We start from the raw sequence: 18991 nt of genomic DNA, 5'->3' as shown, positions 1-18991 counted from the left end.
TAGTTGTAAAATTTTATTGACATAAAACCATTGAAATTCCACGTTATCGTTAGTTGGACTCACTATAACTTGCGCGCCTGCAATGCACTGCTGATGACGTCACATATTACATCACTCATGACAACATATTTATTTTACAGAAAGACGCACATTCACTGGATGGTCTCATCAGTGATGTCATGAGTGATGTCACTGACCATGTCATGAGTGATGTAATATGTGTTGTCATCAGCAGTGCATTGCAGGCGCACAAGTTATAGTGAGTCCAACCAACTATAACGTGGAATTTCAATGGTTTTATGTCAATAAAATTGTACAGCTAACTATAACTGGTGTGAAACCTATGTTGTTTTCAGTGAATATATATATATATATTTCCGAAGCATTCTCCTTCCTGGGAAGTAGAAGAGGCGGCACAAAGGTACGTTTGAAATCCATTTATTCAACACATTTGCATGACGCGTTTCGGTTACTACCTTCTTCTGATGCTATTGTGTCGACATAGTTCCACTGGTGCCATTAGCTTCTGTCTCTGACTCAACCACTGAAGTAGTGTTGAGGGTGTCCGCAAAACATGGCATGGATTGCACCAAAGTTCCCTTATGTAGAACTACGTTACCCAGCAGGCATTGTCCCACACTTGCTGGTCGGTGGTCCGTTTACTCGCTTGCACTACATTGTCCCAACGTGCAGCCGAGTAGCAATGTTCGCTGACTGAAGCCATGGCACTTGTTCTCGGAAACAGAGTTCATTTCCCTCGCTCTCATGCCTCACAGTATCATCGGCTCGCAGGCTCGGGGACCTCGATGAAGTAAGGAGATCCCTCCATGTGGTATGAACTGTCCTTGACAGCGTCGTCATGCGGCCTCTGATTTGTGCGGCGGTCCGGGTCACTCCCATTATCACCCTTCCTTTAGACATTCGCTGCCTTCAGACACTCGCTGAGAGGTGCCATCCCTGCGTGTAATGGGTTTCATGCATTGTATTTCCGAAGCATTCTCCTTCCTGGGAAGTAGAAGAGGCGGCACAAAGGTACGTTTGAAATCCATTTATTCAACACATTTGCATGACGCGTTTCGGTTACTACCTTCTTCTGATGCTATTGTGTCGACATAGTTCCACTGGTGCCATTAGCTTCTGTCTCTGATATATATATATATATATATATATATATATATATATATATATATATATATATATATATATATATATATATATATATATATATATGGATAAGCAAAGTGCGCAAGCGCTTTGATGAGGGCTCACTGCAGCACCTTAACCCTCCGGTTTCTTTGTGGCACCCTGACGGTGCTTGAAGGCTCCCTCTTGGTTTAAAAGAATGTCCGATGCGTTTCGGGGCCAAAACCCGCCCCTTCTTCATGGACTGTGAGGAAAGATCCCCAAACTCAGCTTGTACTTTTCAATTTCGTTTTTATTAGTTAACAGGGCGTCGACCGCCCTCAGTGGGTGGAGTTTCGACACCAAGACTTCTGGTAAATGTAGTCTTTACATGTTGAGTAGTTTGTCAGAACCTTAAGTAGGTTGGCGTCTCCCCTCATTGAAGCGCGACACATCACGCAAGAATTACAACCTCGTAGCACCCCTCCAACAACCTACTCAAGGAAACAAACATAAAGACTTATAGAGCACAGTGAGGCACAACCTTAAATCAATAAGGACTAAGGACTACTACATACTCACCAAAAGACTACAGCTACCAGGTTTCCTGGCAGCAAAGCATTGGGAGCCACACCCACTTAGGGCGGCCATGATTTAAATAAAACCGTATTTGAATCACATTGGTGAGTTGCTGTGCCCGTGTGTGAATGTCCATGAAGAAGGGGCGTGTCTGCCCAGAAACGCGTCGGACTTCTGTTATTTTTAATTTCTGTGGAGGTAGGCTGTGAGGACTTCGGGAGCAGAAAAAGTTTGGAGTGACAAGATGTGCCGCGGTGAGCCCTCTCGAAGTGCTTGGCACCTTTCTCTTGAATATATATATATTTATATATCTGGCATACTAGGCAGGGGGAAACAGCCACAGGCCACATCTGCCATATTGTTCTCAGTTGCTTTTTTTTAATGCTCAGTTTTGCCCTTAATTAAAATTAAGTACAACATGCGGCTTATCTATTAATTGATACAGTATAGGGAAGTGTGTGTGTTTTGTGCATTTCATATCTATAGCACCTGTATGCATCCCTCCCGCCAGAGCTTGGAAATAAAGTGCAGGTCACATGTTGCTAAAGCCTTAAAATGCATTTAAGGGGGGCGGGAGCAGTGTGCATACTTGGGAGTCCTAACACAATATAGCTTACAAGGAACACAGCTAGGGTCACCCAGGAGGCGTTTAAGGAGCAGTACACAATTTTTGATGTATGCAGAAGCTGTAATACACCCTTGAGGCATCCTTAGGACGTTTCGTAATATCAAAGTCACCAGCTGTTAAACATTTGCTTAACTAGATACTTCCCACAGGGCAGACACATGCCCTCCAGCACTTTGCTTACTGGCTGGGAGGCAAGTCTCTCAATGTTATCTATAACACCATCTAGAGGCAGGCGGAATTAAGTAGTCGCGAAATGCTAAGTTCCACGAAACTGTAAAAAATCTCTGCGAGCTACGCAGAATTTCGCAAACACATGGAATTGCTTGTTTCGCTCGTTCGCGATGCGTTTTAGCTGTTCGTAGGCGCTGTTTGCATGTGCAGGGCCAATTTTCACTTATCCCGCCCGCTCACGATGTGTGTTTCCTGTTCGTGAACGCGGATGTCCGATGGCACGTACGAATGGCGTGTTCGCAATTGCACACTCTCGCAGGATCTCGCAGCGGCTACCAAAATCTTGTGGCGCATGCAATTGGTTAGGAAAACTCATCAGCAGACGCAGGGCTCCCGGTAAGTCGCTCCCGCGCTCGCGAACACACATTATGAAAGCGCGAACAAGGAAAAAATTCCTCTACGCCACAGATCATGGAATTTTCCGCAATTCCACGTTGACCGTGGAATTCCGTGAGCAGAGTGGAATTTACCGCCCAGGCCTAATCTATTGTTCGTGATAAATTAGCTGTTGTGTTGTGGTTTATTAAGCACATGCTGCGACCTTTTTTATCTTCATGAAACCTTTAGTTAAAAAATTGCAAACAAGAAAAGGACAGACTGGAAGGTGCCTTGGCCGGTTACTGACCTGTCGCTATGTGCTATGGCTTCATGGAGACATATTGAAAGCACGTTTTAAAATGTAATATGTGGTGGCAGGAATTTGGGGCGGCTCACTGCAAGGCAGAGATCACCTGTTGTAATGTTCCAGAAATGCAATGGCATTCATTAAAGAGCACAACAAATATTAATGTGCTAATGCCATGCACAACCATTCTCCGGATTGCCATGGCAAATCCTTCCCCCTTGGTATCTCGGCGGATCCTGGAAATAATGTATGGGGGGTAGTAAGAGCAGCGCGCACAGTCAGTATATACCAAGCACACCAGTGCCAATAGGAACACAGCGAGGGTCACCCAGAAGGCGTTAGGGGGAATATTCTCATACTTGGCATCTTGCCAGAGCCTGGAAATTCAGTATGGGTGGGACAAGCAACAGCGCACACAGTCATGAAATACCAAGCATGCCAGCATTATCGCTACTGTTGGTATTGCTGCAGATGCTTCTCTCATCACATCAACTATTCATTCCAAATACTCCAGACACTGCAGACTACTGCTACCTACTCCTCTCGCCACCATCACTAACTCTTACATTCCTGTTATAAATCCACATACTTAGTCCACTGCAAATAGCTTCAGCTATTTCTCTTTACATAAATTCACCACACTATAAACAAAAACATATTAAGAAGATATTGTAACTACAATGCTAATAACTCTAACAAATGGGAGACCTGTTGCATTGCAAATACTTGTTTGACTATGGGCACGCCCACAATCCTACATAGGCCTTTGTGCATATGTTCTGGTACCTAACCGTAGGGATGAATGGTGAACTCCAATTAGCAGAAGGCTAATGTAATATTGTGCACAAAGTGCAGCAGTGGCAAAGATGTCAGATGACTCAGGTGAGCTGCAATGTGATCTTACACCACCTGCAGGTGTAACTTTAAAAGACGACACGTAAAATTAAACTATTCTTGACACGTGTAGAATCCTATTTCTTACATAAGCTAAATTATCCCTAAATACATACATTGCTCAAGTAGTTATTGGTGCAAGATGTAATAGGTGAGAGATGTTCAGTTCAGTATTGAAATGGGTTTCCCCTCAGACTCCCCTTCATCTGGTGACAGTAATTAGCTCTGTCACTGTGCATTATGTGTGAAATACTTTCTGGAAAGAACAAAGGGCTGTAGCCATCTAGCCAGCCGAAATCTGTCAGGAAGGCAAGAGAGGTTCATTACTGAGTACCTACCACTACTTTTCATGGAATGGGGGGCAGTTAACGGGGGCAGCAGGTAGAAAACTCAAAAGGACAGCCAGGAAGTCACACAGTAACACATCCATTTTGAGAGGATAACCATCAACTCACCCTCTCATCTCATGGACTATGACAGGATCTATTCTGGCCCAAAACCCTAAAATGAAGAACTACATTTTGCATCAATGTGCAGATGAAACTCAGCTCTGCATCAAAATACCATTGGGACTGGATGCCCATTACCCGGATAAAGGACTAGAACACAGAAACCACTGTCCAACTACTGCCTGGACCCTTATAAAACTGTGTTGCTGCTCATATCACCCAAATCCCACAAAACTCAAGTAAAAGACTGTCTCTCCAGTTCAATATCAAACTCCTCCAGGTATCCTGCAGATTAGAAGATGATACCAAGGCCCGTTTTGACCTGCACCAGAGGGGGGCTTTAATATGGTTTGCAAGTTAATGCTGTGTTTTGGGTCAAGAAAACAACTGCACATAAGTTAAGTAAATGAGGGTCCAAATTCCTTGGTTTTGTCCCAAATCGCATCCTTGACCTCCAAAGCTGTGCCAGTGAAATGGCCCAAAGGCAAATGCGCACCATTAGAAATGCATGGTACCAGATCATAAATTAGAGACACGGGTACAGTCCGGAGTTCTAGCAAGAGTTCTCTATGGAATCATCCTACTCACTGCACTTTCCAAAGACAGACTAGCTCCCCTGAATAAAGTTCTACATTTTGCTAACTTCCAAGGAATAAGATCACTGATCCCAAAATCTTACATCTCCAAGCTGTCTTCCTATTCAAAACTATTGCATTCTGAGAATAGCCTGCAATACGTGTATATCAGTAAATAACAGCACTCATGAATAATTAAAACATAAAACCTCATGATTCTGAAAGGGCAGATGGACTCCAAAAGTAAGGAAAGGTCCACTGCAAATTCCAGTATTACAACAACCACAATACCTGTCTCAAAATTGCAGAGAGAACAGATCAGGCCTCAAGGGAGTTGCAGAACCGCAACCTGTATTGCTGAGCCTTTCAGAGTGGGAAATCAGAAAATCATGGGAAATCAGAAGCAGCAGACTGGTCATCTTCCACTCTAAAGGAGAGTACTTCAGGTGTCCTTGATGCCAACAGATCTGTGGAAGATCCTGGAAGAAGGACAAGCACAGATGATGAAGAGTTGCAGAACATTGAGAACGGGAACAGCAGAAGTCTTCCTTTGTGCAGTCTCAGTTCCAGGCGAAGTGCAGACAAGTCCGAGTGTCTAGGCGGTCGAAGAGTGACTTGGTTTCAGGCTTAAGTATTGTCCCACGATGAATCTTAAGAGCCACTCACAGGTAAGCCCTTAAGGACCACAGGGAAAGGGTTGGAATGACTCAGAAGTCCAGCTGTTTGAAGGGCTGGACAGAGGGAACGATAGTCACATGTCCTTTGTCCAGTTGCATGCCAGAGTGGGAGCAAAGGGCACTCTGAACTGGCTCAAACTGAAGTATGCAAGGAGGGCACCAAATGTGCCCTTCAAAGCAGTCTGGTGGCACTAACAAGCACCAACACCCCAGCCCAATACACTAAGTCCTGCCTGGGAGGTGGAAATCTATTGTCCTACCTACCCCTGCTCGAGCTTTGCTCAGCAACAGGGGGCAGAATGGTGTCTGTGGTTGGCAGTATCACTAGCTGGCTGTCAGACCCTAAAAGGCTGTTACTGGTAGTACAGTGAGATACCCCAAGGGAGTCTCACAGTGCATGGGATCATACTTCCAACACTGGAATCGGTGTTGGGGTATGATTCCAACATGTTTGATACCAAACGTGACCAGGTTCAGTACAGCCACTACATAGTTAGACATCTCATAATAACTGATGTCCACTATATGTTTTAAAATGGCAGACCATACTTAAAAAGCCTGGAGAATAGACTCAGGGGTTTTAGAGATGTCCTGCTCAAGCAGGTGCACCCTCATTCTCATAACTAAGCAACCTGTCCTCAGTCAGTCAGTCAAACACAACTTTATTTGGTTTGTTAAAACCTTAAAAGAACATTTACCACATTCCGTAAGAAAGAGAATGAACAGCAGCCTAACATAACACTATAAAACAAAGTGAAGGAACAACCGCATAGCATGACAGTATAAAACAACAAATACACCTCAAGATACATATAGTTTGACTTTTCTTGTTCCTTTTGAATTGGAGTATTATAACATTTATTTTGTTAAAATTGCTTAAATCCTACCTCTACATAATTCCTTCAGCATGCAGCTCATACTACTGTTATATCTTAGTATCTCTACCTTTATTCGGTGGTAAGTGGATGCACTATACATGCTCTTCTGCGCATTTGAGGAACACCTTAACTGTATTCATATATTTCCCCAATGCACAGGCTATATCTAAATTCTCCATTTCCACCAAAAGAGTAGCAGCTTGCATTCTGTGCGTAATCTTATATTTTTTAAAAATCGGACATAAAAACTCCTTTCAAAAATCTAAAAATCTCATGCAATCTAATAAAATATGTAAAATATCACACATGGTTCCCACAGTGCAAGTGCATTTCCCATTACATCCTATCATTAGGTTTCGAACCCCGTTATTCGCATAACCTGGGTTTATACCAATTCGCAGTTTCAAGACTTCCCGCCTCAGACTATAGCTGGGTAGCTGGTCCACATAGGGAAAGTGTTGGTTGCTCTCCCAGGCCACTTTCATGTGTGTAACCGAGGACTTTTGTGCAAGGTAGTCCCGATCATTGCTACGGGACATATTGACCCCTTGAATCTTTAATTCTTTTTTTCCAAATATTATGGGGTCTTGTGGCAAGCTTAATTTCAAATCAAGTACCCTATATGCCTTGCTTATTGAGGCTCTCCCCTCTTTTTCCCAGGGTAGCTCACTAGGGGGAAATTTCCTCCTTAGCCCATTGGGAGATTTTAGTAAGTTCCCCTGCTCCCAATCGCTGCCAGAAGCGTACAAGGCTCATACAAGCAGTTATAGCCCAGGAGGTAATTCCCAGCTCCAAGTGGCTGCCTGCACCATAGCTGATTTAGGCAGCGTGAATAAGCTTTTTAGAATATTTCCCTCCTCTCTATCCCAGGTGGTCTTGCCACTGAGGTAGAGAACCTCGGCTCAAAAATTGAGGGGGAACCATTGCTTGATAGGCTTTTAAGACCGGCCTATCTGACCTTTCCACATAGGTATTGTTAAATCTTTTTAGGCCTTTAACCGATGTCAATTCCCTTATTTTTAGTGCTTGCAGGTGCCTGTGCCATTTCAAGTTACCTGAGAACCACATTCCCAAATATCTGTAGTCGGGCACTCTCTCAAGCAAAGCTGTGCCAAGATACCACGAGAACTTCGCTTTCCTACTCCCAAAACATAAAATGTTGGTCTTGTCCATATTTACCACTAATTTTTTACTTGTGCAGTATTCTTTAAACCTATTTAGTTTCCTCTCGAGGCCTATCTCCGTCTGGTCCATAATCACTAGATCGTCGGCATAAAGGAGGCACGATATGTGGTTTCCTCACAGTTTTGGGTTCGCCCCTCTGACATCTCTTAATACTTGGGGTAGGTCCGCTATAAACAGGGCGAACAGCAGGGGGGCAAGAACACACCCCTGCCTTAAACCGTTCCCAATTGGGATTCTCCCAGTCCGTCCTCTGTCCGTGCCCAGTTTTCTGTATGCAGGGCTTGGATAAGGACCAGCAGGTCACCCTGTAATTCATACCCTACTAGTGTTGACCACAGTTGCTCCCTGTCCACAAGATCAAAAGCTGCACGGAAGTCAACGAAACAGCAGAATAAATTACCCCTCTGATCAATTGACTTCCGTGCAATGGACCAAAGAGCAAAACAATGGTCAATCGTTGAGTGGCCTTCTTTGAACCCCCCCTGCTCTGGAGGCACTATCTGTTTGTCTTCCACCCAATTCTTTAGTAACCCTAGAATTACCTTGGAAAAGACCTTTTCACCTATATCCTGAAGGTTTATTAAGCAGTAATTTTTGGGGGAGTTTACATCTCCTTTTTTATGTATTGGCCTAACAATAGCCCCTTTCCAATTTGTAGGGAATTCACCAGTATGTAGGATCCCTAAAAGCATATTTGAAAAGAACTAAGCCCACCATTCTATGTTTGTTTTTATTATGACAGCTGGCAAGTTATCAGGGCCAGCTGCCCGTGTTAGGTTTAGCCTAGTTATTATGTCTCTAATTCGGTCCGGGGAAAAGTGGATTTTTAATTCTTCACTTATTCCTGGCCAAACATTTGCCGTTGTACCCTCCCTCATTGGCCATTTACCATAAAGTTCCTCTAGGTAGGTCAGCCACTTGTCCTCTGGCACTGAGCACTGCATAGTCCCTCGTATTTTTCCCGTACAATCCTGTATTAGCCTCCAAAAGCCTTTCACATTTTTATCTTCGATTGCCTCGAGTAAGTTCTCCCAACATTTATCCTTGAAACTCTTTTTTTTATCTCTAATAACTGTCTTATATTTTATCTTTGATTTCCTAAGATCTAATAGCACTTCCTCACTATAATTACCTCTGAGGCCTCTTTCTTGCTTCTTAATACCGGCCTTCAATTTCCGGCATTCAGCATCAAACCAATGTTTGGTATTGTTAGGGTGTAATGTCGCTTTATTTACTAATTTGTGATTACCGCACTTTAATTTAATCCGGAGGCATTCCACCAGTTGCCTTATTATACCCTCGTACCAGACTATGCTCTCTTCTGGTACTAGGTTACCCAAATTCACAGTTAACTGATATGCACTTAATTTCTGTATATAATCGTCGGTGATTCGTGTTGTTAGTGGCTTGGGGTATTCTACATCTACTGATAGCACTTTTTGTCTTTGCGGGGAGCTATTTACCTGGAGTTCTACCTGCAGTGGATAATGGTCACTACCCTCCCCCCTCAGAATTGCGAACTGTTTGATAAGATGGAAATGCCAGGCCTGAGTGAATACGTAATCTATGGGGCACAATTGTTGCCCTACCTTAAAAGTACGCTTTGCAGGACTATCCGCTTTCTTCATACCGTTAGTGCATACAAATCCCATGGCCCCCAACAGTTGCCCAAGCTCATCATCTTTAGTTGAAGTATCACAGCTGGGAAATTGCGCCCGCTCTATTTTATATGCATCTAACAAACCCTTCAACCAGGAGTCCATTTTTTGGGGGTTCAATTTATGGTTAAAATCTCCCAATATCATGAACACATCCCTTGGATAACGGTTACACACATCTTCCAGGTCAGTTTTTAAACGTTTCAAGTCCGCCTTATACTCTTTTGCTTTCCCTTTCTGAATATGCACATTTATAATGCATAGGTTTTCACCCCCAACATATTATTTGGTATTCGCACTCTATTGCCCAATGCCCAATTACACTTTAGTTCCAGGGGTTCAATGTCTTCGGCTATCCTTGTTGAGACTAACGTCATCAGACCCCCTGAAGGTCTACCCACTATGTTCCTTTTAGCTGTTTTGACATAATGAGTGAACCCTACGGTCGCAGATATTTCGCCGCACAGCCAAGTCTCCTGGAGACAAACGATATCATTTATTCTCAAAATATTTTTTAAATCTTCCTGTACCACTATTTATATTCCAGGTTATTATAGATAGGCTGTGCGGCGGCCCTGCTTCCTAATCGATCTCACTCATATAACCGTCTTCCTCACCACTCATGTATGCCAGCTCTCTGTATCTATTCCCAGCAAGTACATCTTCCGCATCCCACCTTTGGTCTTTAGGTCTTATCGTGATTTCTAGGGCATCTTTAATGCCTCTCCCCAGGTTAATCATTTTTATTTGTCTCTCGCCCAATGCTGCGTGGTTCCTGAGGAATGAATCCCCTAACTTATCCGATAATACTTCCTTCCTTTTTAATATTCTAATGCCTTCCCATGGCATCTCTGTCTCTGCCTTTTCTATAGCATCCTTTATTAGGGCTGAGTGGAGTAGAACCTTGGTTATTTCCTCCCCCTTATTGTTTACTCTGAACCCCACTTCTTTTATATCAGCAGTGCTAACATATCTTAGGCTGGTCACTTTCCAAATAAGGATAACAGCTGGGAGCGATTCAAGGGGTTTAGTTTCTTGATTATTTTCCCCCCTTTCACCTGTCCTATTGGCTCTACACATATCCAAGTGTCATAGTTCTGTCTGCTGATGTTGGCGATTCCCTTCTAACATTTCTCCCCTTATATGCCTACTCATTTCTTCTTTTCCTCCTATTTTGGTCCCTTTCCCATAGCTTGGGTGGGGTCCCTCCGCACCTGGGGACATCTCCCTCACCCACTCTAATCCTACACTCTTCTTTACCCCTGGAGTATTTCTCCTGGTGACCTTTTTGTTCTTTCCCATGCTATTCACCGTTATCCCCCTGAGTTGTTCTTCAGGTCTACTACTACTTGCACCTTTCTCTATGAAATTTAACTTTTTTGTTCCTTGCCTTACTACCTTATCTATTGTCTTATGTACCGGAGTTACCCCCCCTACTATCCAGCTGTTTTATGGGATGACAATTGATTCGGGTCTTACTCCCTTTCCTTCGCCTTAGTGTATTTTGCCTTCTATACCTCTTATCCCCATACCGCTTTATAAGCATGGGATGGTAGGATACATATTCTGTGGGAGCGTTCTCTGTGGGGCCAGTCTCCTCTTCCACTACTTCCCCCCTGGCCACTTTGTTTTCCTCATGGGCTTCTACTGGTCTTACTACTGAGAGCATCAAGTTTTTAATCTGTGCTAATACCCCAATTATACCCTTGAATTGGTCACTGTGTCTTTTTAGAATGTCATTGTTTAGGACTGTAACCTCCAAAATGCCCTGCAGAGTTTTTTGGAGCATTAGCATGATGTAACAATGCTCGTCGTTGCCAATTTGTAACAAATAAAGTCCTTAAATCCAGTATGTATAAATAGGCATGATTTATTGTAGCTTAGTTCCAGGTAAATATAATAATAAAGATATAAGTAGATGTAAATATAAATCCCCACCAGGAGCAGTTCTTCTGTCGCTCAGCCTGTCTGCCATCAACTGCCTCTCCACAGATCAGTCAGGTACCAAACATTCTAAGGTGTCATCAAACATTCTACCATATACAGTGGCTAGGCAATGGGGAAATCTAAGCAAGGGAAATGCAAGACATAAGCAAGATGTAACACATGACCTCGAGCATGGATAGGCTGGTGGAACCCGTCACCTCCAGGCTGCGTAAAGATGTGCCTGATACATCTGATCCAGCAATGTTTGAGGTCTCTAGTCTTTCATGTCCCTTATGACTGGGTACCTCCTCTACAATGTTTCCTTCTCCCATAGAGTCACTACAGTCTACTCGTTCTCCATTCACCACATCTGCTCCTATTTCCTGGGTGAAAATCGACTGGAACTTCCTTGGTGAAGATGATAAGCTGGGTTCCATTGGTATCTCAGCAATATTGAAATCAGTCTGATTCAGGGCCTCGATGCTTGATGCAGCCGAATCCTCGATAATTTGAGCGGTCTCGATTACACTTGTCTCCTTATCTGCTATCTCTTTTCCTTTAAAATGTTTGCCAATAAAATCTTTAATAGTTTTTGATACCACCGACCCCCCTTTTGCGCCTGCAGACCTGGCAGATGCCGGCGCTAGCTGTGGGGTTGTACTAGGGCAGGGGTTGTTCTAACGGATGTTGTTCTGCCAGCAGTTGATGTTACCATCTCGTTATTTACGTCATCCGGGCCTTTGGATGTGCCAGTCACATCCACTATTCCCGATTTATTTCCTGTTTTTTTACTATTTCTTAGCACTCTGCATGGTTTAGATTTCCCTAAGGCCATTGCTTATACTTTATCCTTTCTTTGCGTTCTTCTTCCCAGCTACCACGGGTTGCGAAAGAATTTTCTTTCACCTTGAGGCCTTCACCAATTGTTAGGTGCACAGCAGCCCCCACTCCAAGTGTGCTTCCCCTAGTTCTTTATTTATTTATTTATTTAAGGAGGGAAACTTCACTTACCTCTGTTTCTGTGAGCCAGCACTCTATCCTCCTCCTCCCCACTTAAGTTCCTGTTGGTTACTCCAGGGCTTGTAACCAAGTTACAGCTGCAGCTTTACTGCATCACAGGTCCAAACGTTGGCCCTTCTGATAGAAGCTCCAGTCGCCAGCTGTTTCTCCACATTCCAATATCCTGGGTGCTATTCTGGGCGCTATCCTGGGCACACCTGGAGCTTAGTCTTATACTGTGTCCGGCTCTAGGTCAGCCGCAGGGGGGAGCAGACGCCGCGCCCCCTCAGACCCTCTCCAAATGTCTTTTCATGGCTCCATTGCCGCTTTTTGTCGAAATGCCGATAATCCCGCTGAATTCTGAGTACACTTAGTACCCCTCCTGTACTAGCAACAGTGGAAACAACAATCTTAGGTCAGAGAACGGCCGTGAATCGGACGGCAAATGCGGCCACGACAAACCGGAACCGGAAGTTAGGGGCGTTTCCTGGAGGCAGTCGAATGGGAGGATCTGCGAGTGTGAGTCCGCACAGAAACCGGTCCTCAGGATTGAGGAGCCTTGCATCGGGGTGACTTACAGGTTTTAAGTGTAGTGACCCCAGATATAAGGAAACTTCTATCTGTCATGAGAGGTGTGAACACCAACTCACAAAGGCTGCAATGGCAGGCCTATAGTCAGTATAGGTGGCAAAATACATGCTGCAGCCCATGGGACAACCCCTGGTGTACCTATGCCTGGGTACCTCAGTACCATATACTAGGGGCTTACAAGGGTACATGAGTAGCCAATTGTAGATGTACAGGAGTACTTGCCATGGTCAATTTAGGGAGAAAGCACAGTGGCTACGGTCATAATTAGCCCTGGGCGGAGTTGGCGGAGTGGGGCTTCGCGGAGCTACGCGAAGTGGGCGAGAAACTACGCCCACCTCCGCACTCCGCGTAGCCCCACTCCGCAAAACCACTGGCCGCCAGCCCCGCCACCCGCCTCCCTCCCGCCCTCCCTAAATACTTTCAAATAAAGGAATGAAATAATTTAAAAAGCACTTACCTTGCCGCCGCTGCCCGCCGCGTCCCCGGGGCTCGCTATCTTCCGTCTTCTTTAGTAATGCGCATGCGCGGGCGGCCGCGCATGCGCATTTTCTCATGAAAATGCGCATGCGCGACCGCCCGCACATGCGCATTACTGAAGAAGACGGAAGACGGAAGATAACGAGCCCCGGGGACGCGGCGGGCAGCGGCGGCAAGGTAAGTGCTTTTTAAATTATTGCATTCCTTTATTTGAAAGTATTTAGGGAGGGCGGGAGGGAGGCGGGTGGCGGCCAGCTACGCTCCGTCTGCGGAGCGTGCGTAGTGCCGCCTGGCTCCGCCAGCTCCGCAAAATGCGGAGTAGGCGGCACTACGCACACTCCGTGCACGGAGCGTAGCTGGCCGCCCACCCCTAGTCATAATTATCAGGATCTCAGTCAGACTAGTAAAAAACATAAGGACACCAAGCAAACAGTGATGTTAGCCATCAAAGCAGATCCTACTTTTCTACAATTATGAAGTTTCAAAGTTTATCTGCATCAACAGAAAGAATTCATTTGTCTATGCACCCACTTTATAAAGGTTTAAATTTAAAAGTGTGCTGTTGGATTTGCAGGACAGTCCTTTATATTAGGTTTTGCTTGGCTTTAGCTGTCCGTTGGCAGTACATATATTGTATCCAATATAGGCTTAGAATGTATGCCGGGTCTGCCACTTCCTTCTAATTTGATGGCATTCTTGTTTGCTTCTGTTTCTTTTTCCTGATTCAATTGCTTTCCTCCCTCTTCTTGTTTTGTTTCCAAACAAGGAGCATTTTTCTCACTATATTTGATTGGGCATACTGCTACAAATAGTATCCCGGACTAAACAAAGGTATGTTTTTCCTGAGGTCCTCTATGTGGTGGTCCTTCCTTATTTAATATTTTTTTGGAATACCTGAAATTAAGTGAGACTTAGGCACAACGATAGAGTACCACACACCACATCACCAAGAATACATGTTCATTTATGTAGCTTCTTTGCTGTAATTCTATTAGCATAAACAGCCTTATTCACGATTGATCATTACGTCAATAAATGAATGCATCTCTTTCATCTGTCAAATTTAGCACCTACAGTGATTGGCCCCATGGCAAGGGACGTGGACAGCTTGGTCCTGTGCATGAGAGCCCTCCTCTGTGACGACATGTTCCGCCTGGACCCAACAGTGCCACCAATTCCCTTCAATGAGGAGGTAAAGAAAAGGATGCATCTAGTTATGCAGACTCAGAAAATGTAAAGATTGAATAAGTTGTTTCTTCATCTGTACTTTGCCTTAATAGTGCTGCTGTCATTGAAAGAAGAGGAAGAAAATGAATTGAGGATTTCTTCCATGTCATTTACAATTGTATGGAATGGAAGAAACTAGGTATTGTGTTGATGACTAATCCAGTTAAAGAGGAGATACAAAATAACATTAAAGGTGGTGTGTCGGTGTTAACATTTAACCTCTGATGATGGTGAATGAAGATGATTGTTGGGCTGATCCAGCTGCGGGACATTAGCAAGAATCCAGGGATGGTTTTTATATTACTTAGATGGACATTTTTCAGGCTAACAGTGTACTGGTGAATTTGTAAAATTGTACCTCTCATATGAAGTATTTAGCATTTCATATGGATTTGTGAATAGAGGATGCAGTGGATAGGTAATACTAAATATTGTAATGAATTTATACTAATAGGGACAACTGGAGGGGTGAAGGGTTAGGTGCATGAGTCTGTAACCGCGGTAAAGTGAGAAGAGCGTTGAAAAGTATTACATTGTGATGAATGAAAAATACATTTTGAGAATGGAGTCATAATAGGAATTTGATAATTTAGAGAAACAAATTCATGCTTTCTCTACATCATGCATGTCAGTGTGGCATGACTCATTTAGGGGCCTTTCCACTAAAGCATTTTTGAGTTCATTAAGTGGTACTCCAGCAGCACTGCTTCATGCACTCGCAATTGCTAGAAATTGACATTCAGCCAGAGATCTCTGCATACACGTGCCCTATCACTTATTTAGAGCTCTCCACCAGCCATGAGTGCGCAGAGGTCCGCTACCCGGGGTTGTGTTTTTTTAGGTGCACATGAGAGCGTAACAAGGGGGAGTGATTGGGAATTGTGGATCATCTACCCCTAAATGTCTGGGATTAATGGAAAATTAATAAGCGAAGGATAGGTGTGAGAGGCTGGCTCAGTATATGATGTACACTTATGTAAGTGGAAAACTTGCACTGATCCAGGTAACCCTTATGGTGACTTTAGCGGTCTTAGACAACCTTAGAAATCTCTCTTAGTGGTAGCTGGGGAGAGCAACCTTCAGGCTTAGTCCAGAAGGAGTGTAAAGCAGCCTGTTTTATCAATACACAATCTTATAGGTATAGATTAAGTGAAAATGAACCACACAGTGTATTTATAAAAATATGTATTTATTATCAGACACTCACTAACACATACAGAGATCTCCTAGCCACAGATATACAGAATGCACACAATACTTTTCAAAAGAAACAGGTAAGTAGCACAGAATACACAGTGGTCCCCAGGGGGAGACCAAAAAATATACTAAAATAGCGGTATGCGAACCACGACTCGAGTCGAGACATTAGTCAGAGGACGTACAAGTGCCTGGGACCCAAGGAACCACCCAAGGTGAGTATCTTGGAGCCCCACAGCCACGTTCTCCTTACAAATCAATGTGTACATCACGATTTTAAAGAAAGATGACCCTTCCCAATGGACCCTGAAAAAACCCCATAGAAGACAAGAGATTGGAGAGCCACCCCAACTGGGATACCTTAGGAACCAGGATACCTGCACCAGGGAAGCCAGGTACATAGGTGTGAAGTGGTGTCAGAAACTGTCATCAGACTCAATGGGAGACTTCAGAAAGATGCGACTGCTCGAGAAGGTGAAAGTATCGAGTGGAATCCAAAGGCTGATTTAAGATGTGAAGAACCCGCAAGCAGAGGGTACAGAGTCTATGCCACTCAGGAGTGACCACGAGGCATGGAAGACGAATGCCTACTGATGTCGGGTGTTGCAGGAGAGCTGAAGGTGACCTAGAAACTGCAGCTGAGTGGACCAGGCGAGGCTGTGGAAGACCAGGAGCCATAAATGAGCTGTCCCACATGGGATGTCGAGAGTGAAGGGGTTGGTGTCCGGCGGGAGCACCAACAAGCTTTGGCAACTGCAAATCACATGGAAGTATGGTTTCTGTATGGAGCACAGGCACGGATGTTGCAGGAGACAAGCAGGGCGAAGAGATCCGGAGCAGCGCAGACTCCTACTGCTCCTTATCTCTTCGCCCAGCTTGATGCCCAGAGCGAAGTCCAGAGTGCCCAGACGGTCGAAGTGGTGTCTGAATTGTATTGTGTCCCACGATGAATCTAGGGACCCACCCACAGGTAAGCCCTTAACTACCCTAAGGAAAGGGTTGGGATGATACAGGGGTCCCTCCCTAAGTAGAGGCTGGACAAGGGGAAGGATACTCCCCTGTCCTTTGTTGAGTTTCGCACCAGAACAAGAGCCAACGGCACCCTGAACTGGTTTGAGCGGGACTATGCATCGAGGGCACCAAATATGCCCTGCCTGCAGACTATGTGGCGCTGTCAAGCACTCCTACTCTGCCCCAATACACTAAATCCAGTCTGGGAGGTGGTCACACCTCCCTGTGACAGGATGCCTATTGTTCTGCTTTCCCCTGCTCGAGCTTAGCTCAGCAGCAGGAGGGCAGAATTGTGTCTCTGTTCGGCAGCAGCCATGTTGTGCTGTCCGGGTCTAGAAAACTGGTACCAGGAGCACTGAGGGCCTAACGGAGGGCCTTTACAGTGCTTGGAATAATACGTCGCACACCGTTTATGGTGTGGAGGTATAATTCCATCATGTTTGAAAACAAACATGACAGGGTTTGTTACAGCTAGTTTCAAGATGGTCATCGCGTAATGACGCGGTGCCCCTCTATAGGTGATATGGCTGTCTCGCTTACAACTTTGGAGAATGGACTCCGAAGGCTGTAGGTGTGTCCTGCTCATGCAGGGGGAACCTCACAGTTAGAACCAAGCACTCTGCCTTCAGGATTGAAAAGGCCGCTGTAAGGGTGACTTATAGGTTTTAAGTGCATTGACCTTAGATATAGGGAAACCTATATTTTTTGTAAGTGGTGCTAGCACCAGCTTACCCAGGCTGCAATGTCAGGCCTGTAGAGATAGTTTGAATGGTCTTCCATAGGTGGCATAATACAAGCTTCCGTCTATGGGGGACCTCTGAGGTACCTATGCCCTGGGTACCTTAGCAGTATATACTAGGGGCTGATAAGGGTACCCCAGTATCCTATCTGTGATGTATCTAGGTACTTACCATAACCAGTTAGGGGAGAAAGCAGAGCGACTGGGGTCCTGAGTAGCAGGATCCCAGTCAGACTAGTCATAAACATAAACAGCATTACATCAAGCAAAAAGTGGGGGTAACCATAAAAGCAGATCCTACGTTCCTACAATAGGGTTATGTAGGCATATCCTACTAATACAGAACTCTTGCAAAAGAGTGTGATTGCTGCTATTCACAAAAGTTACACATATATCTTCTACAATATTACTACATCCAAATTGGTTCAAATCTTTAGTTAGACAAGCACCATACATAGCTATTGAGTTCTACTGTACACACTTTCATAGAAATCAGTGGAGTATAATACCAAAACCACATAGAGAATCCTGGTATAATACCAATATAAGAAATGAAAATGTAAAATAAAAATCTGTACTTTGACTGTTTTTGTTAATAAAATAAAAAAGTTGGTTTAGCTACAAGTAATACAGAACACATATTGCAAAAAGAATTTATTAGCATTGCACACACCTGCTACTGCAAGAGGGGAAAGTGAACGGCCAAGGACTCCACCACACCTATCAACAGGCGAAATTGACTACAATCACTACAACATCAACCAATCACACACAGGCTGTCCACAAAACAAATTAAAATGTAGATAGTTTAAAAACAATGTCAACATATATTTGTTGTTTTGCCCCTAATTTTGAGAAAGTTACTGAAGGAAAAGAGGATGTACAAGCAAAGCATCAACCTATTTGACATGGCCAGGTAAGTTGGCATTGCTAGATGCCTGATGTTGTCCTTGATATGACTGCAGGCAGTGAGAAGAAGCTCGATTCCCAAACATTCTGTTTGCTTGCCTTCCCAGCACACGTCAAAATACTGGTTGCACTCCAATTTTCAGCCCTTCAATCTTTCAAGAGGGTAGTGATAACAGTGTGATCCTCTCACAGGCAAGCCAACCATGCAACTTTCGAGAGGCACGGGGATGCATCACCATATGAGTGTGTTAGTGTATCGTCATGCTACAGTCACTGGAAGAAAGGCAGTGAGTGTCAAAGGAATTCTATGCCATGGTCCAGTTCCCTTTGGTTTACGGTACCATCAATTGCACTCACATGGTACTTTAGCCACCCAATCTCAAGGAACACATTTCAACAAACACTGCTGTCTCC

The 18991-nt window shown here is 44.4% G+C and overlaps 1 protein-coding gene across 2 annotated transcripts in view; it reads left to right on the top strand.

Moving 5' to 3' along the window:
• Positions 1-18991, top strand: part of LOC147747116 (vitamin D3 hydroxylase-associated protein-like) — a 413994-nt gene that overhangs the window by 262275 nt on the left and 132728 nt on the right. For both annotated transcript variants that reach the window (XM_086952365.1, XM_086952366.1), the window contains one exon: positions 14562-14686. In XM_086952365.1, the coding sequence (XP_086808491.1) occupies positions 14562-14686 (125 nt within the window). The remainder of the gene's footprint in view (positions 1-14561; positions 14687-18991) is intronic.

The sequence above is a fragment of the Lissotriton vulgaris genome, chromosome 1_1 (assembly GCF_964263255.1).
Source record: "Lissotriton vulgaris chromosome 1_1, aLisVul1.2, whole genome shotgun sequence".
In the NCBI taxonomy this organism is placed as follows: domain Eukaryota; kingdom Metazoa; phylum Chordata; class Amphibia; order Caudata; family Salamandridae; genus Lissotriton; species Lissotriton vulgaris.
This window is presented reverse-complemented; position numbering and strand designations above follow the sequence as displayed.